Source organism: Aptenodytes patagonicus, chromosome 7 (assembly GCF_965638725.1).
Source record: "Aptenodytes patagonicus chromosome 7, bAptPat1.pri.cur, whole genome shotgun sequence".
In the NCBI taxonomy this organism is placed as follows: domain Eukaryota; kingdom Metazoa; phylum Chordata; class Aves; order Sphenisciformes; family Spheniscidae; genus Aptenodytes; species Aptenodytes patagonicus.
Window position 1 is genome coordinate 32,164,703 of NC_134955.1, and position 27,487 is coordinate 32,192,189.

At 38.3% G+C, this 27,487-nt stretch overlaps 1 protein-coding gene across 3 annotated transcripts; it reads right to left on the reverse strand.

The window, feature by feature from the left end:
• Positions 1 to 517: 517 nt before the first annotated feature.
• On the reverse strand, positions 518 to 27,369 carry PSEN1 (presenilin 1). 3 transcript variants are annotated; one of them, XM_076344734.1, is made up of 12 exons: positions 27,334 to 27,369; positions 24,365 to 24,508; positions 22,473 to 22,511; positions 19,345 to 19,601; positions 17,901 to 18,042; positions 14,064 to 14,131; positions 12,097 to 12,317; positions 9,665 to 9,763; positions 8,340 to 8,426; positions 7,336 to 7,509; positions 4,990 to 5,108; positions 518 to 4,692 (listed from the first exon to the last, which is right to left on the reverse strand). In XM_076344734.1, the coding sequence occupies exons 2-12, from the start codon at positions 24,446 to 24,448 to the stop codon at positions 4,537 to 4,539; spliced, it is 1,446 nt and encodes a 481-aa protein (XP_076200849.1). In that variant the 5' UTR covers positions 24,449 to 24,508; positions 27,334 to 27,369; the 3' UTR covers positions 518 to 4,536. The 3 variants fall into 3 exon arrangements, with proteins under 3 accessions (XP_076200849.1, XP_076200847.1, XP_076200848.1); XM_076344732.1 differs by lacking the exon at positions 22,473 to 22,511; XM_076344733.1 differs by lacking the exons at positions 24,365 to 24,508; positions 27,334 to 27,369 and having other exon boundaries at positions 22,473 to 22,585.
• Positions 27,370 to 27,487: the final 118 nt, after the last annotated feature.

A 27,487-nucleotide genomic window follows, 5' to 3' on the forward strand; every position in this document is an offset into this window, starting at 1 on the left:
ACCTTTCTTTAGGTCTTCCATGCAGGCCTTCCATGCAGAGACAAGGCAATCCCCCAAAGAAACACCTTCAATAGCAGTCAACTCAGACAAATTTGAACTTTGCAGTGAATACCTCTCCAAAACAACAAAAAAATGCTGCTAGGGAAAAGCTCTTTTTCAATTGTATTGATATGAAATCAATACCAAAATAACAATACACACCACTGTTCATGAAGTGTTTTCTGTCTGAGCGTCCTACGTATTTTTCCTGGGTAACACTGATCTTCATTGTGCCAGCTGGTGTTTCAGTATAATCTCGTATCATTTTTTCATGCCTTAATTATACCTTATGGGTGCTTCTGCAACAGGCTTTGACCGACTCGTTAAATGAACACAAAAAGTAGCTTTTAGAAGAAAGTACTTAAGTGTCTTAAGACAGGAATCTTACTCATTAAATGTTGAATAAAAATAGCTACAGTGTTTAGGCCTCCAACAGCCTTATGTGATGGCTTTAAAATAATAGTAAAGGCAAGATAAGTCAGGATCCATGCAACTTTTATTTTAATAATTAGACAAATACAGGAAAATTTGCAATAATCTATCAAAAACGTATCTTATCAAGAACCGGAAAGGTGTTTAAAAAACATTCACATTCAATTCAGATTATGTACAAACCAGTGTTGGTAAAAAAGAAAACAGCAAATGCTTTGAGTGTAAAAGAATTCCATTCTAGTTCATGTTTCAGCGTTCCCAATGACCAAGTTACCACTGAGATGCAATCACAGTGCAGACATGTTCCACAGTCTATTAAACTCATTTCAACAGCATCACTGCCAAAAGTAATTTTTTTTTTTTTTAAATAAAGCATTTCGAGAAGTTTCGTCATACAGTACCATCCACCCAAAATGTACTTCTGCATATTTAATTCTTGACTGCACTAATGGCAGAACAGTTGTCATCTACAGGCCCAGAGCACATATAATATATATCATCTACATCTCTTTAGGTACAGATATATATCTATATATCCAAGAAGCACCAGTCTCCTATGCCTGAAATAGTCACGGTCTGCTTTGTACATTGAGGAGATTAGCCATTTTTAGTGGAGCACAGCCCTTGATTATTTGGCTCAAAGAAGGCATCATCTGCCCAGTCAGAACCATTCTGAATGTGTTGCAATATCATGTGCGTACCTTCAAGACTCACCTCGCACAGATGACGTTTGAATTTGAGTGCCACCATAATAGCCATACATAGATATGACAGCATCATACGCCTTTGCTGTAAGACCAGCTTCCAGGGATCTCTCTTTTTTGCACTGGATTAAATCCCCCAACAGAAAAAAAAAAAAAAAAGAGAAACGAAAGCGGCTGGTTTTTAGGCAAATCTGTAACTCAGTATTTTGTTTTCTCATTTACTTATTTGAAGCTTAGCTAAAGGAGGAGACTAATCATTGATGTAAGCTGAAAGGGGAGAGAAAGCTATCATGATATCCAGTTTCAAAGTATGATTACTGAAACAGTCACACAACAGTTACCAGTCAGTCTGCTTGGGCACAAAAGAGATGAATCTAGCTACTAGGGTTACACAATAGTTCTTTCAGAGCTACAGTCTAATGTGCTGTCATTAACATACTAATTTAGTAATAACAAACTCTCTCAAAAATGCAGACTACATACCAGAATTCTTTCAGTTATACCAAGCTAACCAAGCTGAAATGGTTCACGAACTCAAATTAGATTGGTGTTTTAAGACAAAGGAGAGAAAAGCGACACAACCTTCATGCTTATGTAGTAACAACCCAAATGCAAACAAAAACTATTCTCAACTGAACCTTATGGACCCAAGTACTGAGAGGATCTTTAGTTGCAAGATCTCATTTGGAACATAAGATACCATGATTTGGCATAAGAGGGCAAATACAGAAAATGTCATCTGGTTTTTGAAGGTGTTTGTAAGACTTGGTAATAAGCAGTGTACTTTAACATATATTGGCCTGGGCTTGAAAAGCAATTTCCCTTCTGAATTTATTTTGAGATTCAAATACATAAACTTAAACAGTTTCTGTGAATATAAATTTTATAGTCTCCACTACTGTAACTCCACACTAGCTCAGAAATTAAAACTTCAGGATAGCAAAAGCAGCTCTGGGGAGTGGAAGACCGGCAATTTAGTGTTTGAAGATTCTGAGCTCTTCCTTGGGTTGTACATCTAACACCCATTCAAGTACGTGGAAAGGCTTTTGTGCATTTCTATAGATTCTAAAGCAACTCTTAATGGAGCTAGTGCTCCCATGGTGCATATTTAAGCCAAAAACCAAACAATAAAGATGACTGCTGCATTTAAGTAACAACTCTTAACTCAGAGTCGGCTCAGATATGCAAACAGATGCTAGTGATGCCAACTCTTAGCAAACCTGTTCTATACAATGAAACAATAGTTAGGATGCCCAATAAAATACACAAGGGAATTTTCGTAGATATAATGCTCAGGAAAGGGACAAGTTACAATAGTATAAAAACAACTCAAAGTCTTGTAAAAAAATCAAAAAAACCCAACCAACCTGTTTTAAGTCAGGCTTCATTGCAGCAAAATATGGAACAGTGATTTAAGCTAGAAAACACAAGCAAGTTTGACTTGAAAAGTCAGTGTAAGCAGTTTTGATATGGTTAGTTTATTAATACTATCCACGACGAAACAGCACACAAATGAGATGAATAAAAGTACTTTAGAGGAGACAAGACAATGTATTTTATGAAAATGTAAATGCTAACACTACAGTTAGCAAGTCATACTGGAAGAGACAGACGTTTCCCAGGACAATCAAAGTAAGCCTTCCTTGGTTTTAAAGCAGATTTACACGACAGCCTTTCTTCCCTTATTTGGGCAATGGTTGGTGAGCATCTGTGACTTCTCAGTCCTTTGAATCTATAGGCACTGAAACAAAGCCCCAGAAAAAAGGTAAAAGGAGCTTGCGTCAGGATTTTGACAGTTGTTCTACTTGGCAAGGACTCCAGTATCAAGATGCAAGTAAAACGGAATGCCCGTCAATAGTATCCACTCCTTATGCTTCCCTCAGAAAAAAAAGTGACTTGTACAGAGTAAGAGCCTACGGCAAAAACAACTTCATCTCACACAAGTCTCATTTCCAAGCAATTATTCATAAATGAGTTCTTTCAAATGAAGAAGAAATCAGAGTTTAGCAGTTTTAAGGTTTGAGTCGATTCTTTTTCTTATAAGAAGTTCAAAATCTCGTATCTTCTTTTCAGTGATTTTGAGCTGTCTTTCATTTCTCCAGTCTTCGACTCCTCACGGGAGAGGTAATTAAAGTGAAGAGGGCCACAAATTTTGTTCCTTGGTAACATTAAGTAATGTCTCACCTAACTTAAGTATCCTCACCAATAAAGATACTGCATGAAAAAAAAATCCCTGCCCATCCTGAGGTGTTAGACGGTTGAGTGACCAATACTTCAGTTCAACAGAACTGTAAACCACACTTTTGAAGAGGACAAATTTCTGTGATGCATTAGAAGCGCTACTAATAGCACTTTGGCTTCTAGATCTGGCAAGCTAAACTCCATCTGGGATTGCTGCAAATGTCTACTTATTTCATAAGAATTTCAATAGAAGGAACATATACCAACAATGCAGTCCGTGCTGTTAGTGACTATTCTCAGACAGGGTTTGAAATGGTGTTCTAGCAAAATGATTTGCAAGAGCACAAAGAGTAAGTCCTGAAATTGCTTTTTAATTAACCTTTTAGAATCTAAGACCCAAATTAGGACCTTATGATCCACTAATGCCAAATAATTCAGTCCAAGTCTAAGTAGCTACATAAACTGGAGCAGGTGTACAGAAGGTGCACTCCATGCTTGAGGATACAAAGTATTAAAACTGAGAAGAGGCTCTAGTTCCAGTGTGAAAAAAAAAAGCTTTTAAATTTACTAAACCAAGCACACTCAGGCACAGAGGCTATGAAGTGGTGGAGCACTCTTTGAGTGACAGTACTTTCTCCCTTTGTCAATTGCTACAAAGTCCTTTCTCCTTACACAAAGCAGAGTCAGGACTCCACTGTCAAAAAATCACTGCTGAAGAAGTCTGAATTGGGTTCTCTCTCTTCAAGCGGTTACAGGGGCAAGTTCCATGTGATTTGTCAGCTTCCTCTGTTAACATCAAAGAAGTCCTGAGCACCCTTAATGCTGTGAAAATAATCAACCTGTGGTAAGAGATCACATTGCTGGTGGAAGCATTAGCAATTTTCACAAAGGTGGCCCTTACCAGAGATATGTATATCAGATTACCTCTGATATAATAGCACCCGGTTTAGACCAGCCATCAGGAAGAAGCCACTTTCACACAGGAAAATTCGTATGGTGCCCAGTGCAGCAGTTGTCTCAAGAAAAAAACCAAAACAAACCACCATCGGAGGAAGTTGTAATGATTCAGGCTTGGAATCTTGAGTATTAAACGTCAGTCTCACTTGAGAACTGAGGGAAAAACACTTTTCCTCCTCCCAGATTTGCTACAAATATCCATAGAATACCAGCATCAAGTGTGCTAGATATAAAACTGATGGAACGCTAGCTGGTCCATAAAGGGTTGCACCAAGTTATCTGTAGCAAAGTAAAAAACTAGCCCAAAGGTTATGGAGATTGGAAGAGCTGGTAAGGCCTTCTTAAAGATGGCAAGGAGCAGAAGTGTAAGGCACAGACCCTGAGGGGAAGAAAAAAACAAAACAAAAAACATAGGGAGAAATTAGCTAACTCTGACAAGCAAAAGATTATATATATACATTAATCCCACAGAAATACAAGATACAGTTCATGCCTTCCTAAACTACAGGCTTAAGCGACAGATGTACAGCCAATGAAGATCACAGCTAAAGCCCTCATCAGTTTTCAGTCTGGCCACCAAATAAATGAATTCCAAAGAAAAAAAAATTAGCACTTATGACTTTGTCCCTGATGAACAACAGAAACTATCCCTGCTATAATATTATATTATACTCACAATTAATATGGCTACAAAACATGCTAAAGTTGTATTCCAGTCCCCGCTTGCTGTTGCAGAAGCTTTGCCAACAAGGACACTGTAGAAAATGAAGTCTCCTAAACCTAGCTTTACTCCTCCTGCAAAAGTGAATATATGGCAGTATTAAGTATCAGTCAGTCTACTAATATTACACATCAGTAATTGTCAGAGAATAATACAGATTTACATTAAGTATCAACAAGACTTGCTAATAAGAACATTTTATTTTCAAAACTAGTACCACTCCTGAATCAAGTGATAAAGAAAAACTCTTGTGAAACAAGATGGCTTAGGAACATTACACCACTCAATTAATTCATCCTATAATTAGAATTTTTCTATATTCCTAGTCTCCTGTACATACAAATGCAATATATACAAACTCAGATATTTGTAATTATATTTTGGGGGGTGGTGGGGTGTCCACTTTTGGTTGTCATGTCATATTCAACAGAATATTGCAGTACAATTCCTTTAAGCTGACTGAGGGAGGGGGAAAACAAGTAAGTCCCTTGCAAATGATGTTTTATTTGCCAGTTAGAAACCTATACCCAGCAAAATATTCCACTGCCCTCCCAATTTTCTACAGAATTCATACTAGGGTAGTTCTAAAAAGCATTTGTGTGTAATTACAAAGCATATCACAGAGGCAGAAAACCAACATATTTAGTCCAAGATGTGAGGTTTAGGAAAACTCATGAGTTAATGTCTTATTCTTTTAAATAGTAATTACCACCTTAGCAATGACTCTGGGGCACAATACTCAATTATTTCTGCAAACAAAATAACGAAGATTTCCTGAATGCCAGTTCACTTTCCGAGCTCTTAGTCCAAGATATTAAGTCAGAGAGGCCAACATCAGGTCACCGGCTGTTTTCATTTGGCCTATCGTTGACTTTGTCAACTGATTACAGTCCAGCCCAAAACTCACTTTAGACTTCTAACAGGAACTCAAAGCATCAAAACAGAGGTGTATGCCTGGTTGATCACTGGGGAAAAAAGGAGAAAAGAAAAGAAAAAAAGGAGGAAAAAAAAAAAAAAGGAGAAGGGGGGGGGGAAGAAGAGGGGAAAAAAAAGGCAAAAAGGCAAAAAAAAAAGGAGAAAAGGCAAAAAAAAAGAGAAAAGGCAACCCTACTCTCTTTCAGCAGGCCTCCAATATATGGTCTAGAACAGCGCATTCATGAGAAGTTCTTAAGCACTTAAACCACCCTTTAACTGCTGAAACAAAACTTGGATGCTTACTTTCAGCATGACAGAACAATAAGCAAAGGCAACTGCTAAATAACTCTTTCCACACAAGCACACTCTCCAAATTTCTAATAAGCCACTCCAAACTTCTAGGAAGCTAATGCTGGCTGACAAGTCTGACTAGATCACTGCACATCTGTCATTACTACTCGCTGTAGGAATACAGGAAGGAGAAAATTATTAGTCTGGCCAGACAACAGTTTTAGTTAACCAGTTAACTAACTAAAATAGCCCAATTCCTAAAATTTTTGCATCTTAACGTTATTTTTCTAAGCTCTAGAAATTAAAATGGATTTGCAACACACTCTGAATTTGGAATTTTTGGAACAAAGTAAATTCTAAAATTGTTCTTAAAGTAGAAGTCTATTTTTAAACAGAGGAGCACCTGAGAATCAGAGGAAGCAGTTGCACCTGTTAAATATAGCAGCATCACATGGGGAGAGCAGTTTATTAGACAGGCAGACCCTAATTTATTTAGAGCTTTGTAAATCTAATAGCAGCTTAAACTCCAACTGGAAATCATGAGTCTGTTAAAACAGATATCTGAGTATTGATGTCATATGCTCTCCAAAGATGCTGCACCTCAGCAAGATGCTAGAGAAAAATAAGCAAGCCCAAGGCATTCTGCATTCATTTCAGTCTCCAATTAGGTTTTAAACATTGCTTTCTACAGAGTAGATTACAGTAGATTAATCTTGAGGCAAAAAACATTAATGACTTCATTTACAGGGCCTAAAATCTAAAAGAGGTGATACACTGTGTGAAAAAGACAGAAGTTAATGCAACTGACTGTATAATGGTCTGAAAGCAGCTTGTGCTATTAAAGTTTGGAGTCTGTGTATCAAAATAAAGACCAGTTTGGCCAATATTACTCAATCCTGCAGTAAAACCAAAAGCTACCAAAAAGCAACTCCATCTATTTCTGTGAGGCATGTCAGTATTGATCATGAGCAAGAGCAGGTCTTCAGCTTACTATTAGCTCACAGCATACTGTATCTGTGCAGTCAGGATGACTAAGAGTAAGACTAACTAGCTTCAGATTTACTAAGTCTTTCAGACACAGTACTCCATACTCACGTTCTTCGGGGTCTTCACTTGTTTGAGAGTTACTGGGTAGAGCCTGAACAGCAGCACGAGATTCAGGCGTTGATTCAATGGGTCCTATTCTATTGTCCCTTTGTTGCTGCCATTCCTGACTAAAGCCACCATCATCTGCTTCAGCATCTTCATTCCGAGTCTGGTTTGCCGGAGCTCAAAGGAAGAAAGGCATTTAAGATCTCCTTCAAAAACGTGCCTTCTAAAACATGACAATCTCTCCACATGTAAGATCATAGAATAATGCGGAAAAAAGAGGTATTCCATAATATTCAGCAACATCTAACATTGGCACACACTATTACAAGACATTCTCACTTCGGATTTTAATACTTATTTAAACAATCAGAAGTCAATGTGCACTCTGCAGTCACAGCATCTGCACGTTGCACTCAAGTCCTAGTATTCAGGAGTACTTTGACATAACAGTGGAAGTTCTGCGGTGACTTAATTTAAAGATCACAGCTTAAAGAATAAACTCTCATCTAATATTTTGTTAGCTTCTTTAGTCAACATTGACAGCTTAGTTTTCCAGTAAAATAGAAAACTTTACTGAAAGTTAATATACATACACCCCTTCACGTTAAGTTCAGAAACTCTGCTCTGCTTTAATAATACATGTGAACAAACCCCATGTTTTTAAACACTAGCTGCATAGACAAGAGGGCTAGACACATTTCTGTTTATATACAAATATAAATGAGTTAGCTTTGTACTCTATCATCCCAATTTGACAAGAATAGTTGTCTATTGAGAGTCATTTCACCACCAACATCCTAAATCCCAGAAAAATGAATGCAAGAACATTAACTGCACAATAAGTAAGCAATTTTTGAAGTCTTGACAGATTCATCATTCCTAATAAGGCCTCCATGCTTTCACTCTTCTACAGCAACCAGGACACTTAAAAAGCTAAAAACCAAGTATCCATAAACATGCATTCCAATAAAATGACAACTATAAAGGCTTGTCAAAGAAAAACTCACCTTGTTTATCATAAGTGGAGTTTTTGGAAGCTTTCCGTTGGGCTTCTGGATCTTCCTCAGCCATGTTCACTAGCCAGATCATTGTTGCTATTAAAAAAACCAAAACCAGCATAGCTAATCATATCTTCAGATGTATGCAATTATTGGCATCAATCCCTTTTTTTTTTTTGGATACAACTATCTTTTGCAACAGGCAATTTTACTCTCGTTAAAGCACAGTAATATCTGGAACACAGCTAGTACCAGCTACAACACACATGTACAGAATTTGGTGAATAAAAGTTTTATTCTTACTAGATGTTGAAAATAATGGCAACAGTTGTTGCCAGAGAAATTACTTTTATATATGAAGCCCACTCTGAAAAATCTGAATCAACGATTTCTTTACTTTTTTCCATTAAGACGGGTACTAAGGTACCTCAATTCAGAGGCAGTATCTGCATCAAAGTTAATTGTTCTCTGCCCCCACCATCACAGAGAGTTCTCCAATCTGGAGGTAATGAAATGTTGTCACACTTAAATGGTGTATTTTAATTCAAGTTTGTGGTTTCTCAGCATTAACCTCTCCTCCCACAAAACAGAACAGGCAGCTATGAGTAGTATCAGTAAAACACAGCAAGAGTGACAGATAAAGAAACCCCTCCCCTTTCTCCACTGTAAACTTGTCCCTGAAGTAGCCAGTCAGTCCACAACAAACTTCCTGCTTCCAAATACAGGCCTTTCTTGAGCACCAGTAGCATGATGATTTACGATTAACCTATTTCACTGTTTTTCCATATTACAACTAGCAATGTGGAACTTCAGAAACAGTGGAGTTATGTACTAATTGATACACAGGTCACAACAGCAATTTGCATTCAGTAGGTTATTTTTCGCAACTGCAGGGAGAAACAACGTACCCAAAAAGACAAGCCCTGGAGAAAATAGTTCTGTAAATGAATCTCTTTCTGGCAATTTCTCCCTTTCCTTCCAGTAACACACAGGTTATTTAAGCACTGAAAGCTGATAAATATTTTCTGATAACAAGTACTCCCTTTAAATAGGCTTAATTCACAGCCTAATGACATACTACTTTGACCAAAACAAGGTGTATTACCATTTTTCCTGTTTGTATTTTGTAACAAAACATGCTGGTTTTTATCTTGAAAGATCTTAGCCAGAAGACATTCCACCTTTTTGAGTCAATGGTGAAAGGAAAACTGAGGACCAAGTGAACAGACCAAGAATTCCAGCTGACAAGCATCATGTTAAAACAGAAAAATGAGAAAATCACTTCAGCTGAGTGCGTGATTGTAAATTTAAAGTATTTAACAAAACGTACTTACAGGAGTAAATAAGTGCTGGGAAGAGAGTTTCATTTCTCTCTTGAGCTGTTTCAACTAGCATACGAAGAGGACCTTTAGGACACAGAACAGCAATCAAATCTGAAAGGAAGAGCAAACAGATCATACATCACTGCAGACATACTTACAAGAAGGTTTTTCTGTAACACTTGCGGAGACTGGTAGTAAGATAAAATACTACCCTGAACATAGACTTCTGAGAGAGCCATTGGCCACAAGTCAGTATCCTACAGGAATACTTTTTAATATTCTCAGTTATAGAACCTATTTTACATATTACTGTAATGTGTATACTAATTAAAAAAATGTGATGTTCCTCACTTAAGATATTATGCAACTGCAAATATATCTGTGTCTGTATGTTGACTTGCAAGTTGAAAGCGAATAATTCATGAAAGCTACTATTCAACTAACATCTTGGAAATACCCAAGCTTGTGTTCTATTATCAAAGCTTTTCTTAACCCAAGTTTAATGCTAAAACAAATTTTAAGACAACAGGTAAGTGAGGCTTACATAACTTCTATGAATTAGGCATGACTGCCAGTTTATTCCCACTTAAAGAGGAAAAAAAAGTGAATGTGCATGTGAAGAGGAAAAAAAACAGGTTTATTAAGCGTTGCGGAAAAATGCTGTGTTTGCGTAAGTTTGAGAGGTGTTCAAAGCATATTTAGCGTAAGAAAAGAACAGCTTTTTGTTGCTTCCCTCAATTCTTGTTCATGGGACAGTATATGAAACTGGGTGAACAAGTAAAAATTAACTGAAAAGCAATCATTTACAAAATAGGATGACTGTACAGTACAAGTTACTCATACAGATCAAAGCACAGCATTAAGAAAAACTGATCTATCAGATGCTCCATTTGCTTTCTCACCTGAATGTCGACGGTTTGTTAATGAAATTTGCAACTCCTCAACCAACCTCAGCTACTTTTCCCTTGTCTTGCCTATTTGGGCAGAAAGCTGTAACATTTACATATTAACCTTGCTACTACCTTTTGCAGTTGCCCACTCACTGTATGTCTTTAAATTCATTTGAAACAAAATCTGACACCAAAAGGAACAGCTTATTTGTCAGGAGCTGTAAGCTGCACAGAGCAGGCCTTCTGCACCTGAGCTAACGACCCTAGCACCATTGCTGGTCCCACTCAAGTAAAGAATTCTTAGCGTGGGGTCACAGGCTTTGCAACTTACTTCCCCCTTTACTCCAAACAACCACGTTATGGTCTTGGAATATGATCTGAAGAGTAATTTCATTTTGCAATCACTGAATGATGGCTGAATGCTTGGAATACTCAGATGTGTTCCAGTCATACGAAGGGTGGAGGTGGGGAGGGGGATGGGAAGGTTTTCTTAATGTGCCTTATGACCCACGAGCATACATGAGGGACATTTTTCCTCCCTCTGAAGGAAGAGGACACCTAAGGAGTACACTGACCTACCAGAGCTTATCAAATCTTATTAACCCCTGCACTTCTACAACTGGACAGATTCTCAGTCTTTATCACTATCAGTGACTTTCAGAGTACACATTTATTTCACTTAATGCTTCCAAAAAAATTAAAGTTATGAGTACATCTTCATGAATACACTTAGCTGTAATGTTTTAACTATGTCTAACTAACTGTATTTTAGTCTTGCCTGGGAACTAAATCAGTATTTGGGATATAGAGTGATCTTCTTATCAAAAGTGTCCAGTGCCCTCTAAAGCTTTATGAAAAAACTACATCTAGGTATCTCTCAGTCATCATTCTGAAAAAGTGTAATATGCGATAATTCAAATGAATTTTCTTTTTATTTAGAAAAAATCAAGGAAACGGATCTCACAACTCTATCATTCTAAATGTAAAATGACTTTGAGCAATGAGAACTGCCTTTAATCCTTCCTTGCGTCCTTCTCATTATATTATTAGGCATGGATCAGGGTGTTGTTTCTATGTCCACAAATTTGAGCAATTCATAGGTTGGGCAGATCTATACCTGTATGGGACTGTACCCAAACAACAAGCTCCTAAATTCTGAACATACAACAGTTTCCAAGGACTCTTGGGGAAAATGAGAAGCCAAAAGCTCTCCATCTTCATAGAAGAGATCAAAATGGCAACATATGTCTCTTATCTCCTCCTCTCTTGAATTACTTCAGTTCTCCTCCCCAAAGAATCTAGAAAGTCCAGAAAACATGAAGGAAGATGGCATCATACAGTCACACAAAGCCTTTAGCTGCAGGACGCCGATCCTGGTTTAGATCATGATCTTATTTCTGAAGTCTGTAATCACCTTATCCACTACTTTGGATGATACCCCGACACACACACACTTTTTCTTTTTTTAAGCTTTAGTCAGACAAACTGATATGTCAGGGAATAGAAGAAATTCCCACCATAATACCTGTTACTATGTCTTGCCCCAGACCTTACCATACACTGAAATGACAGCCAAGATAAGCCACGCAGTCCATTCAGGAAGGTACTTAATGAACACCAAGGCCATGAGAGCGCTTATCATAATGAGATATGCCTGCTGGAGCCGAAGTGGACCCTTCCAATGAATACAAATCATTCCCACAACACCGAAGTTCCAGATCATGAGTGCCACCGTAATGTAGTCCATGGCAACATTATAAGTCTTAAAAACCTCACTAAAAAAAAAGAAAAAAATATGGAAGAGAATATGGACTGCATTTGCTTAAAACAATGGAAACAAGTTACAGATGCAAGCTTCAGAATATTTTTTTTTTTTTTTTAATTTTCATATTCAATGTAGTGGCACAAATGTAAAATTCTATCTCCAATTAGTACTTAACTATTCTTCACAAAGGGGATAATTTTACCAGTGTTTGCTTCACACCAACTCTTTCACTTTTCTGAGAATTTTTATTAATGTTCTATTTCCTCCTCAACCAAAGCAGAAATTGACAGGAAAGGACATTACTGCAAAAGCAGTCATTTTGATTATGGTCATGATTTTTAAAAATCAGAAGAATAAGAACTTGTGAGGTTATAATGATCTTTAAAGGCACACAACAGATCTCTCTCTACTTACCTGCCGCCTGTGAAATGGAAACACTTTGCTAACTTCAAAGATATACATGGTTATTCTATTTTATTCTTCGCCACAACACTAAGGTAAAAAGCTTTCTTTTTGGATGAACCGTGTCACTCTGTCACACCAAATACCATAAACTAATTAAGACCCTCCGTAAGTAAAACCAAAATAGACAAATATGTTGTCACCAACTGATTTCCGCTGACCCCAGGAAGAAACGGTTGTGACGGCTTTTTGCAGATTCTGCTGCTACCAACTCATCAGGCCACTAAGAACCTTATAATTTGCATGATACCTTCCTCCAGGAAATTTATCTTCCCTAGTTGTTAGCTGGCCTTTGAGAGGTACAGGATGGCCCTTACTTCCATCGTATAATTGGTCTACAAACTCCCTCCTCACTCACTGGACCTCTGCAAAAAGAAACCAGCACTGCTGTGAGGCAGCAGGGACAGGTGAAGGAAAGCGGAGTGTCAGGAAAGCCTTCAGTCATTCTACTCACACATGCTCATGGAAGAGTGCCAGCTTCAACCCAAACCCAAGGGAAGTGAACCTGGCAACTTGCCTCCATGCAGACCGCACTGCACTTGTGCGGCACACACTGCCTTGTATTTCAAAAGTTGTTATTAAGGTTAGAGGAAATACTGACCAAAAAAGGCACCACAGATCACTTTTAAAAATTAGTGACTGAAGGAACACCATTTTCTCCCCCTAGAGACCAAATTAAATAAGCTTCTTCAAAGAGAAGTGTATCTGTCATCAAGTGGTACAAAAATATACACAGTATAATAATTTTATGGCATAACTCTAGTTACAAACCCCGATCAGGTTGCTCGTTTTAGAGAATACCGAGTATTATGTACCACTTTTCCTGATGTCTGGACAAAGGCATGCTTCCAAATTTGAAAAGAAAAATACTGAATATATTTTGGTGAGAGAATAGATTCTTTTCAGCTGATTGTTTTCTGCCACTCCCATGCAAACAGCCTTTGCATATACAGCCCACCACCAAAGCCATGATGTAAACAACTGCCCTTGAGTCATATGGCTATGAAAAATTAAGTTATCACAAGATATGCTAGCAGAATAAGCTACCCTGTGGAAGATAGCTTATTCTGGTGATGCATGTGATGGACAACTTCTGTACAATATCAGATGCACTATAAACCCATAAATCTCTCTCTCTTTTATATGTACTCTATGAACCTATATAAAACTAAAAATTTTATTACAATAGCTTACTCACTATCATTCTTCTTAAGATTCAAGGGCTAGTTCTAAAATAAATACATACACAAAGTGATACATGAAAAATAGCATATTAATGCTTTGGTTCACTTACCCCAGGTAGATGAATGAGAAAAAGAAAAGCAGCAAAAGAGAAGAAATGATAAGCCAGCCATGGATCACCTGGAAAAAAGATATCAATACAGATTTTTTTTTAGATTTGTTACTTTAAAGTTAATATCTACTTAAAAATGCTTTTAAGGTTATTTTCCCTTTTGATTAAAGCAAGAAAATGATATTCAGATATCTCTCTCTTTGGTTGTTGCTAAATTCATATTTAGTCTATATACATTATTGTATTTCAATTTACACTTACGAATTTCAAGTGCTTTGTGGTCTTTCAATAGACGTTCTATACAATGAAAACTACTGTTTGTATATTTTTAGGCCATTTTGATAACAGTGGCATTATAACATAGCAGAAACACCCAGTATTAACACAGATGGAAAACATGATTCATTTTTGCGCAATTAAAAAGTCTGCTCTGATTTCAAGTCATTTTCAGAATACAGTTATAGAATTAAATGCTGGAACACAGAAAAACCTTCAGTGCTTATATGTTGGAATTCAGAATTAGCATGTCATCAATGAATGACTATATAAGGATTTTTCTATATTCTCTATCAATCACCTATATACATAATCCCTAATTTTGATACGAGAGCAGATATACATGCCCAACAATTTAACAAAAAACAGTTCAGGGTTGTACTCAGCAGGGACATGCACAGAGTTAAACCTGGAAATGACAGACACGCAGACTTTGCACTGACAAAAGTGCACACCACTCTTGTATATTACTGTGCAAAATTAAAAATTAAGATTGAAGAGCCCTGTAACTTTGGTAATCTCTGAACTGAGAGTGAAACATATATTTGTCAAATTCCCAGCACAGAATCTTATATATAAAACCAGACCCAACATTGCAAGTAGACAACCAGTCAGAAGCAATAATCTAGAAATTCAAGCTGCCTAAGAAATCCTGCTTTGAACAGACATGCTCAGTGGAAAATTAACTGGTCAAATTAGCTACATATGTACACCAGATCAAAGTATTGAGAAACTGTTTAGAAATTGTGTTATCTATTTCTCTTCTTCTGAACAATGTGTAGTAGAATGCATCTTATATTATAGTTTTTAAAATATTTTGCAAAAGTTAATTTAAAAGTAAAGCTCATATGCACACAGACTAAAGGAATCATGTTTACATGAGGCAACCAGGACTTTCCAGCAAATTAAGGGTCTAGCTATTACAGTTAGTAATTTAGTACATTTAGTCTAATACTAAATTTTTCATATGCATTTTTAAAATTCTCAGCAATTTTTGAAACATTCATTCTCCTCCTTCACACTGCCTGTCTTTCAAAACAGGTTCAAATTTAACCTTCAACCTAATAAAACCTGTCGTTTAACTCGCTAATCTAACAGATTGGCTTTCCATATTTGCTAGTGTATTCTCAAAAAGACTTAAGAATTTTCCACATGTAATAAGCATGGTGCCTGTAAAGATGCTGCAGGAAAACTGCCAAAGTATCTGTCTCAGTCCATCAAACTGTCACCACTCATAGCAAGTGAGGGGAAAAAAAACTTACTAAAGCTAAAGACTGATAGGTACCTGAAACAGAATCCAGCTGTCAAACAACTTGTAAAGCTACCTATATATCTAAGTAGTGACCTAACAAGAGTAATTTTGTTTCTCTGTAAAACTAGTTGAAACCATTTTAAGAAAACGGCAAAGCAAGCTGTCATTTCTTTTAATAATAACGACTTCTATCTGTAGTTCTTCTATTTGTAGTATAAGCTCTTAAACTTTCTTACCACTTAAGAAAATAACGTGAATACTAATATTTCATTCTAGTAAAGAGCAAAATGCTAACAATGTCAAACACCAAGGCCATAGTCCAGCAAATGTTTACACGCACTTTGCGTAACTACTGTCAACAGTACTAAAGGAGGTAGTTTCAAAAGTTGACATAAGTTGGCATTTTACACAGATGTTTGTTTTATTCTCAGTATGTATCTCATGTGCTATAGCATTTTCCAGATGACTGGCCTCTTTTCATACAAGTGATTTTTCCAAAGTATTTCTTGTAAGTTTTGGCCAGCGTTTTCCTAGCAGGATACCATGACAGGTTGGTTGCCTTCTAATTAAAGAATTTTCATTCTTCATTTGACAACAGCTTCAACACTAATTGATTGCTGGTACAGAGTCAGCTTTGCCTGCTGAATAAAACTTGAATAAAAACTAAGGATTGCAGAATGCAGAGAATTAAAATGAGCTACAGCAGCCAGATTTTGGTTAGGCAGACTAAAACAATGAAGAATGCAGAGAATAATAAAATACGTTAAAAAGAAAAGCTAGTCAAATACAACCACCTTCGAAGATGCTGTTTCTGGTTAGATTTAGGAGCTAGAATCTATGACCATGCTTAACTTATCACGTACAGAAGAAACATAGGAAACTAACAGCTGTAAAGCTGAAATCATATTTCCTTTCTTCAAAGGAGTTTTCAGATAAAAATCTTGTGAAGATAAGCAAATTATCACTACCAGCTGGAGGCTTAACATTCTTTCATTGTAAGTTCCATTCTCCATAATCTAGACTACATTCTACATATAGAAATGCATGTAAAATAGAATTCAATGGACAGGTAAAATGTCCCAACATTTTACAGCATTCTGGTATAGCAGCACAGAAATACTCTGTTAGCAATTCTAAAAATAAGTTAATTATTTCTTTTAATTAGCATAAAATATAACTACAGGATATTTCGTCTAATCGTTCTAATTTTTTAGTACAACAACTATTTTTGTAAGGAGAACCTGCAGTGCTTTGTAAGGTCAAGAGGGAAGCCAGAAATGTGAAAAGCTCAGTAAAAACTAGTTGATGCACCTGAGGAGAACTGATTGGCTGCCAAGGAACCTAGCTGAAGTACCTCAGTTACCTGACTTCATTAGAATGAACAGAATTGACAGTTTAAAAAGAAAGCTTTGTCAGTTCAGATTTAACACCACACTGTTATAAAAAGAGAAGGTCCATACTTTAAAAAACACTATTACAAGCTGTATGCAGATTCAGGCAAAAATAATTTCCCCAGTCGCTCCACAGATACTTTGTAAAGGGGTTTCACCCACAGCCATGAAGACCAAAACCATTTTTCCTCCCTCTTGAAAACAAAATAAAGCGGAGCAAAGCTTTGTGCCAGTGCATGGATCCCACTGCCTGTTTTACAACTATGAAACAGATTCATGGTTCTGGCTGCACACCGGGAAGTTTTATTAGGCCACGCCTTGTCAAATGGGTCATTAAGGCCCAAAGACAACCAGGAATTTTCACAAACAACTCCTCCCAGGCAGGTGACATTACAATTATTTATGCTAAGCCTGGACTTGCCTAGATTACATCATTATATGATTGAAGTCTTCCACAAAAGAGCCTTAGAATCTCTCTGTTTGCTATAAGGATATTGCCTGGTATGTACAGCCACACATACATCACTGTTGGGAGACTTCTATACTGGGGGCAGGGTAGGGAGAGCGGAGCCCTTGAAAAGCCCCTGAAATCCTGAATAGATTTCAAATTGTAGGACCAATCTGTACTTTGTAGTTCTTGAACGCAGGAAGATTTCAGTACGTGGTACTTTTCACAGGAATAGGAAGCAATGCCACCCTAATTCTGACAAAACAGCCAGCAGTGTTAGCACTGGGCCTTTGCCTCTCCATTGTATCAAAGGAACAGAAGCCACAAAATTGAAACAGTGAATTGAATCACCAATTCTGCTACTTTTGCTCACTCATCCTTGATAACCCTTCATTTTGTTCCATTCTCAATAATCTGTACTAATAAATAAAACTAGCACAATTACTCAAGTCAATTATATTTATACTCACCTTGTAGCACCTGTATTTGTAAAGCACAACCAGGAGTATGGTCATGACAATGATAACGCTGATCATGATAGCCGCGTTGAGAATTGAATTCAGGGCTCTCTGTCCTACTGTCTCTGTCTCTTCTGTGAAAGGAGTGTAGATGCTACAACAACAAAGAGTCAACTGAAATGCCACTGAATGCACAGATGTTTCTGATATGTGAGGCCAACATCAAATGAAATTGCAGTAATCTTTCAATTCAGAGCTGTAAAAGCAACAGCTATTTTCTACTTAAGCAAAATTTGAAAGGCAGCATAGCATCATATTAGGCAAACTTTAATTAAAAAAAAATTTCCTTAGAAGACTTGCCTTTCCTACATTCTTAGATTACTACTATTTTCTACTTTGTAAAACAAACAAAAAACCAGAACTCCACGTTGTTTGATACAATTGCTCACATGCTATGAATCATTAGACTATTACTGCAGCTAGACCTTTATAAGCACACCATCTAGTGGATTTACAATGAAAGGTTCCCCAGTGATTTCAACAAAACAATGTATGGGCTCAACTCTCTTTTTCTTAAAGAAATACAACAACCTGAGGAAAAAACCACTTCATTATGGGGAAGAGGGGGGAGGGTGGTGGAGAAAACACTTACCATAAATAAAATCTCAAGAAAAATAATTCTTTGATCAACAACTTTGATAGTGAAAAAGAACTTTGTGTTTTATTGAAACGTTTTATGATATGCTTATATTATACAAATATTTCAAAGCCAAACACACTTTGAATCATTTTGTCTAAACGTTTTCACAGTGGAACATTTAGACTGATTTGCTGCAGGTTCTGACAGGTTCAGTGTTCTTCCTTTGTCTCCTTTCTCTCAAATCAGCTTTCACTGAAATAGCTTTTTTTTGGCAACATTAATATTTTGCCAAAAAAAAAAAAATTTCTATACAGGAAACCTGCCAGGGAAGTTTCTGTAACTGCAACAGAAGTGAACCTCATAAAGCTATCTGCCTCTTGCATTTGAATTTCTTTATCAAACAGCATAGGCAAACCAGAACTTGGCATACATGTTACTTCATTTAAATGAGGTTTTAAAATCTTTGTATTCTAGCAGAGTACAACTGAAATGGCTTTGGCTCAGGATTGAGTTTATTTTATAAATACCACAGGGCACGACAAAGTATTAAAACGAGGACTAGGATTTGAATCAAGCAGTAACAACCAAGATATTACCCCAACTGGTCACCACACAGACAACAAATGTCAATAGCACTACGAATACAGAGTCTGGTTTCTGGAAGGAATAAAACAAAACTGCCTTCGGGCTGGTGGAGGGGAAAAGGGAGGCAAGAGGGAGTTTACTGCTTGAATTAGACTCCTGAAGAAATGGAGATTAAAGAAAATTATCTAAGTAAGTCCATTGAAAAGATAGGGGAAGAAAATTCATACATACAGCTGTCCATCCTTGCGTGTATAAAAGCTGACAGACTTGATGGTTGCAACAACGACCACCATGCAAAGTGTGACAGGTACAAACAACATAATCACATGTTTTGCCCCATATTTCAGTGTCAGCTCCTCATCATCATCTTCATCTTGCTCCACCACTTGCTGAGTGTTGTTTTGTGGCTGCCCGTTGGTCTCAGACTCGGGATTGTCATTTCTTCTGCGCTCGCTATTATCATGACGACGTCTTTCGCTGTGGTCATTCTGCAATACGTTAAAAAAAAAGTTTCCTCAGCAGCTATCCACAATCATATTGTACACTAAGCTAAAGATGATCTTGAGGGGGAAACATGTAAGGTAATATTTACTGTCAATAACACTTGCCACAGCAAGGACTTAAACAGTAGTAATTAATTGCATCACAGTTATCAAAAGAATGGGAGCACAGGGTTATGTTAGAAGCATTTATATTAAAACCAGCAGCAGCTGAAAGTAGGGCTGGTTGCATCTAACAGCCTATGTTGCCTTTCCTTTAAACAGAATTTAGAAAGCCGAATAAAGACAGACAGCTTTTTTTTCCCTTGGTCCAAACTACAGTTGCTGCAAGGGTGCATAACAGTAGATTACCCACAGTTTGACAAACTATATCTGTTCCGAGAAATAATGCCAAACAGACATTTATGAACGTAACTCCATGAAAGTCCCAAGAAAATTTCTACTTTCCTTACCATGTTACTCTCACTTCAGTACACTAACTAGAATATATATCTTAAAATGGAGTTTCATGAGGTATTGTGTTCCCACATTTTTAGTGAGAAGAATGACACACAAACGGTGATCAAACTCAGGTAATTCTCAGTCTTTATACTGAGATTTGATCCCAAAGTTTTAGTGTGATGAGCTAAGCATGCAGATTCTTTCTCTCCTTTCCCAAGGACACTACTGCCACATACTTTCACTGACATTGAAGAAATTCCATCACCCTTGTCAACAAATATGAAAGAGCCTCCTAGCCTTCCTGATACTGCTACATGAAACGTCAAGGGTATAATTCAAACACAAGGACAGAGGTAAACTTTCAGTGGAATTAAGATTAACCACAAGCAAAAACACAAACTGGGTACACCACCTACAAGTAAATGATCAGGCCTGCACACCTCCTGTTGTCACAAACCTTTTGCCCCCTCTCCAAGAAACCCCGTCAGCAGGGGGCATTCAGCCTTTTATATGTTGTGTGCACACAATAGGAGAGTGAGCTACATTTACCTGTTCTGGACTACAAAGAAAGAAAACCATTTTATGTTTACCAGTCACTCTAAACAAGCCCTAAAATGCAACAGCTTACACCGCCTGCTCTTTTTTTTTTTACTGTATTACCATGTCCAAAGTCAATGCTGTACTGTTCCCACTCCCTCAAGAGGTTTAACATAAAAAGAGATGTAACACAAAGATTTTTGATTCCTTACAAAATGAATGTCATTTCTTCAGAATTACTTCATTTACAAACAGTTCAGTTTAAGTAAGTGCACTACAGCAGCTTTAGATTAAAATGTATAATAAACTGAAGGAAGATACCTTTTGCAATACCTTTAAAATATCACTCAGTTTTAGTAAAATTGCTCTAGACATAAGATAGCGCACTGAAAATAATCTAATGTATTTCTGCTTAAGTACTCTTATGCAGGTAGTTTTTTCCTTAAACATGCAATGTTAAAGTCCCATTACCTGTTCTTAATAGCATTTCCAAACATAACTGCTGACTTACATCTCACTGACTCACTGCAGTTTTTTTGATAAATCAATAGTAATTTTGGAGATTCTTTATATAGAATTTTCCCAGCCCCATCCTCAGAAAAGATAAGATGTTAAGTACACACTCAGGAACTCATATTGGGTTTTCAAAAGCACTTAAGTGATTAAGGAGTACCAGCCCCTGGACTTTGAACTGCAAACACTGACACTGCTAAAACCTTGGTCAAAGCTTTACAACTTCCCCAACTCATGAAAAATTTGCTTTTACAAAACATTACAAAGTAACAATACACATCAAATGCTTTGCCTGTTTACTCCTTTTTTGTGGTATCCTCAGGATCAAGTTCAGCAGGGTTTCAAGAACTGTCCTCTAAGAAAATTTGCTTTATTTTTCAAAAAGGAAACTGAATATAAGGGGAGAAAAAAAAAAATCTAAAATTGTCTTAATTAAACAATTAAAACTGGCAGGCAACCAGATTTTTAGAATTAAGGTTTTAACCTTAATTTGAATTTAGTATCATTAACTTGAAGTATGTCCTGAAAAAGATTTTGGTTCAATATTATTTCTTACTAAATGAAAGATTCATTATAAATCACTTGGCATTTTGCGTGAAGTCCTCACATACAATTATTGAGAGTCAGGTAGAAACAGCAATATGAGAGAATGCAAATAAAGAGATTATGTTTAATTGTTCTGAAACGCTGGCTGCAACTGAACCTCTTTCTGTACAGATTATAGCTCAAATGTAACATTTTTCACTTTGATAGTGAAAATACTCCATTTCTCTCAGTCTACAACAAGACAACAATAAGCTTACCTGTCTAAATAAACTGCCTAAGATGATCATAAGTAACACTACATTGGAGATGATCAGAGCCTTGGAACACTTCACCAGTAAAGCAGACCTATTATTTAGGTTTCTGCACACTTGCAGAATACGTTGCTCTTTCTCTGCTGTAATAGCAGTCCTGCATGAGGGAGCACTTACCCCTATCTTAGGCACAGAAATATAAAAAGTAAAATAAAAATCTACAGCTTTGCAAAGCAAACACAAGAACAGCCAAAGGAAAAGCCTGATTAACTAGCACACCACTACAAAAAACTGCAAAATCAAACATAAAGAGAAAAATTGAAAAAATTAGACCAATATGTGCCATTTTACTCCCTCCACTAGTTAGGAACAAAGCCACAATCACAAAATGCCTTTACATATTAAAACACACTGCATGAAAACCAGATCAGCATCAAAAGAGTTAAGACTTATTCTCTCATTCGCTGTTAAAACTAGAAAAAAAGTTGTCCTTTCAGGCTACTAAAGTGTAGCTAAATGTGACATGTGTGTGCCCCACTGCTTAAAAGAACAAAGTGCACTCATATCCTACCTGATCAGTATTAAACAGGGCAGAGGCCATGGACTCTTGCTGAAGTGGAAGCAAAGGAACAGACTCTTCACTTTCCTCAGACATAGTTAAAAGTGAAAATTCTGAAGCTAAAAAGTCAGTAACACCTGTTGTAACACCGTAAGCAAACGTAAGTTACGAACTACGCGCTTTCAGGTGAATAAACAATATCAAAAGCAAATGATAGGGTTTTTTTTTCCCTATCAGGAAAATAGTTAATAGCAAACCCAGAGCAATGCCCCTGAACCAAGAGATAAAAAACTAGCATATTTGATAAAAAGTTTTTATTTATTAAATCCAGATTTATACATCAGGAGCAGACCTCCTTGTCTGACAGTGGGCACAGACTTCATTAGTTCTCACATACACCATTTATGTTTAAAGGTCATTATACAGTGACAGATATTGAAGACTGGGCTGAACTCTTGGTATGTGACTGGAAGAAAAGATGATAAATTACAGTACTTAGTGATTTCACATGCTGACTGTTAGCCACAGAAGCTAGATATACTTAACAGGAAAGGATTTTTGTACGTATGTACAAAAACAAAGCAGATGTGTGTAGGGGAGAAAAATCATTACAACTAAGTATTGAAACTACACCTAGAGTTACACTTAAACATGGAAAGAAAAAGCACAAGTAGTAGTTATTCATCAGTACAGTCTGTCAGTGAGAAGTAAATAGAACCATCCGTCCCCCATTGCTGGGAAGGAGCATCACCAAGTTATCTGTAAGGATGGTGAGCCCACAGTTTATTGCTGAACTCTGCCTTTTTAATCTGGCAGAAGTGTTCAATAAAAGTTAATCTCTCACCTGTCCAAGATGAAAAGAAACCTTTTTCATTCCCTCTGAAGTAAAAGCACAAAGGATGTGGTAGGAAAGTTTCCACTTTTCTATTTTTATTAACAGTTTCTATAATCAGTAAGGTCTTAAGTCAGACTGACTTCTTAATTTAAAAATAAATTTTCAAATGTTTTATATTTTTACTGATATAGCAGGATACTGATCTGAGATAAAGACAAGGATTTTTCAAAATTCTACTTAAACTGCTGGATTGTATAGAAGAGTTAGAGCAGGGATCAAAATATTCCCTTGAATCACTGCCATAAACATGGCTACAAGTGGCCCAGCCTCACAAGAGCTTTTCTGTGTCACAAGGAAACCTGATATTCAAGAGCTATAGCAGGAACAAAGAACTGAGCATGACAAATCCAAGAGCCTGAGGACCACACCCAAGTAGATCATCTAAACTTGGGTTTACCAAAACACATGCAGCACAATGAGTACAGTTTTAGCAACAATTATGTGCCTAGGTCTTTCAAAGCAATCATATAAAACTTTACGGTTTGAGCTCCCCCTCCCCCCCAACACCTCAAGAACTGTGATAGCACCTTGACAACTATTCACGAGTAAGACAGTGCTGCTCTTCCTGCATAGGAGCAGTCCTCCAGCAACAGCAACAACAAAACTCAGGCTTCAAGCTCTACCTAGACTAAAATTAACTCTGTGACTGAGAAACCTGTGAATCAAGCAGACCACACCCAGGCTAGATCAAGAGAGCTCACTAAATCCTCTAAAGGTGAATGTTTGACACGGGAGCATCCCATGCCATTTTCTTATTTTTCTTGAGGGCTTGGTCACTCCAACACCACTTTAAACTGGGAGAAGTCTTATCTGTATATAAAAGTGAGTTTAGAACATCAGATCTATTACAGAATATTTGTTTCAGCACTGCTTAATCACCACAACAGTCCAGATAGAGAAAACTACTCCCAACAAACAGATTTCTAGAGTTCTGAACTGTATTTTCATCCATACTCATTATTCATCCTGATTTAACTGCTATCAGGTAATAAAATTGTTGGTTACATACGGTGTTGCTGAGGTGGTTATCAGGGAAGTTTTCTGTCAGCTGCCCATGCTGAAACTGGGGTAAATGCGCAGACAGTTCTGTCATTGGGGCTGTCCTCTGGAAATTGCTTATTCCTAGACAAAATGGATCTTTCCTCTTGAGATGCTGAAAGGAAAAACATGTGTAAAAAAGCCCTTGTTCTTATATGACCAAGTTCTCCATCCCCTTCCTACCCCAATTTTTAGAGTTCACGCAGACCAAAGATAACCGTTTTCTATCTACACCATGATACCGAACTGTATCACATCTTTACTAAGAGGTCATAATAGGGATTTTCCAGCACAAAAATAAGAGCGTCTAGGCGTTATCAAATTAGTTCATCAGCCACGGAAGTAAGCCAGCAACAAACTAATCATTCAAAACAGTTCTCCATTCCTTCTTGTGCAATAAATGAAAAGCACTGCATGCTTGCTCAGAGTACAACTTGTATGTTTTTATCTCAGCAGAGTACAATTGCTCCAAATTGTTCAGTTTTGGATTGCTGATAAGCTCAAGAGGAATCTTCAAGCAAGGATGACTGAGTTACACTTGATCATTTAAAATCTGGAGATATTTTTAATACTGTAATGGCCTAAGAGCGACCTAGAGCTACACAAAACAGTATTTCAGCTGAGCCTCGCAAACTAATGTGCATTCATTTCCCCTAGTGGTAGGTTTTATGTATCAGCTAAATGTACATAAACGTGCCATATGCTTGTAAGAGCTTTATACATTCTTCCATAAGAAACTCACATGCTAACATTTTCCTATGCAAACGTGAACAAACGGTGTGCTCCATAACAAAGGAGGATAAAGCAATATAAGGGAAAGAGGAAGAAGGGTGACGTAACTACATAAGTTTCAGAAAAAAACATAATTTTAAGAAACAATGAGTAGGCCTAGATAAATCACTGGCTTGGTTACACATAGGGAAGTGAATAAACCACTGCCTGAAGGGTGGAGTGCCAGTCCTCACTTCCATCCCAAGTGGCTCCTGCTCCGACCTTGTGCCAACTCCAGCACTCATCAGTCCTCTTTACAGTAGATTTTACTCACTAAAATGGAAGAAAACAAATCCAGGAAAAGAAAACAAGAATGTTTTTCTGCTGTTTTAGTATACTTAGCTAACACATGGAGGGATCTCAAAAAACTCATACAACGGAGGACATCACAAAGCAAGACTTCTCACTTTTGGCAGCAGCAAGCCGCAAGTGCTGCAAGACAGCATCTTACTTAAAGAGGGAGTTAAGCCTATTTTCATTCATGCTAAGATGCAGAAGCTGTTTCCCTACTTACAAATAAATACATATCTTACAAGACTAGTGCATGTGCTTACTAACTTCAGCAGGGATGTAGCTTACACTAAAGAGCCATTAGGAAGCAACACCAATTTAACAAGTCTAGTGGGAGTATGCAAACTGTTTGGAAAAAGAAAGACAAAGTCGTATTCACTAGGATGGCTCTCTTCCACATTTGTTATTAAAAATAGAGCGTATCTAATTTAAAATATAATGAAATGTAAGATTAGATGAAAATAAATAGGCATTACGTTGCTTTTACTTTAAAATTTTTTGCTCTAATTCTTTGGCTGGGCTACAGAATATAAACAATGTTGTTTTAAGGCTGCTATTAGTAAAAATTCTCAGTGACAGGGCCACCACAGAGGAAGAAGTTGAGTATTTTTATCCAAAGTTGGAGCATCAGAATGAGATTTTTCACATAGCAGCATGTCAAAATTCTAATTAAATTACAGGAGGGGGAAAAAAAAAAACCAAAACACACCAACCCACAAAATCCTATTTAAAGACTGGTAAAGAAAACCACCACAAACTCACCAAACAAAAAAGTAGCTACTGAGAAGCAGAGAGAAACTGAAGACAGGGAAAAGTAACTGACAGAAGAGTTGCACCAAAGCTTGAATGACAGCGTCTAACAGGCCTCAACACTTACGGTTTGTTAAAACAATCCCTTTTGAAAACTCAAGAGCTCAGAAAATGGATTCAGGACATCTTTCCAAACAACTTTATTTTCTATTTTTAAGTAAAGTTTGAAATTTAACTATGAATGAATGAAATCTAGAGGTTAACTGTGCATAAACAGACACAAATTAATTTTTTACTGGTTTTACCTGAAAAGGGACTCACCAAAACATTTTTTCTAATGAAACTGTTAATATTGAAATAGCCTGTCTAAAAAAGTTCTCCCTTGCTTCCTTTGGCTTTCCTTAGTAAGAACGACAGGAGTTACAATTGTAGCTTTCATGCACTTGCACTTAGCCTAGTAAGCAGAGGTAACACGCAAGTAAGCTCTGTAACGTTTTCTCTACTTAGAAGAGACAGAAAAGCAAGTATCGATCAGCCACAGCGAACGCGGTGCGGCCCGGTTAACCCGTGCTGGCCTCACCACAGCCAGGGGCCCCGCTCTCCCTCGGCCGCAGGCGAGCCGGCACGGGGTCCCAGGCGGGGCGAGTGGCTCCGCCGCCGGCTCCCAGAAAGGCCGCGAGGGCGGGGAGGTCCTCCGCGGCGGTAGGGGGTGAGGGTCGGGCCCCCGCTCGGCCTCACCAGCTCCCCGGGCCCGGTGCAGCCCGACCGACTGCAGCCCCACTCGTGTCTACCCCGCCCACCCCAGCCCCGCTCCACCCGGCCGGGGGAGCGGCCAGGGACCCGGCCCCGGCCCCGGCCCCGGCCCCAGCCGGCGGGCGTGTGGCGCAGGGCTCGCACAAACACCGGACCCGGCCGCCCCCAAAGCCGCCGGCCCGGCCGGCTCCTCACGGCCCCGCCGCCACTCGGCCTGCGGGGCACCCCCGGCCCGGCTCCGGGTGGCGCAGCGCGCCCGGCCCGGCCCGCCGGGCGGCGGGCACCCGCGACCCGCGCTCGCTCCGAGATCGACGGCGTGCCCGGGGCTGCCCTGGCCCGCTCCAGCCCCCCACGCGCGGCCGCTGACAGACCGACCTGCACGGCGCCCCTCCCGCGGGCTCCGCCACCGGCTCCTCGCCGCCCCGCAGCCCGGCCCCGCTCGCTTCCGGCCTGGGCCCCGCCCTCCGCCGCGACCTCACTTCCGACGGTGGCGGCCGAGAGCCGCGAGGAGCGGCTCCGGCAGCCCCGG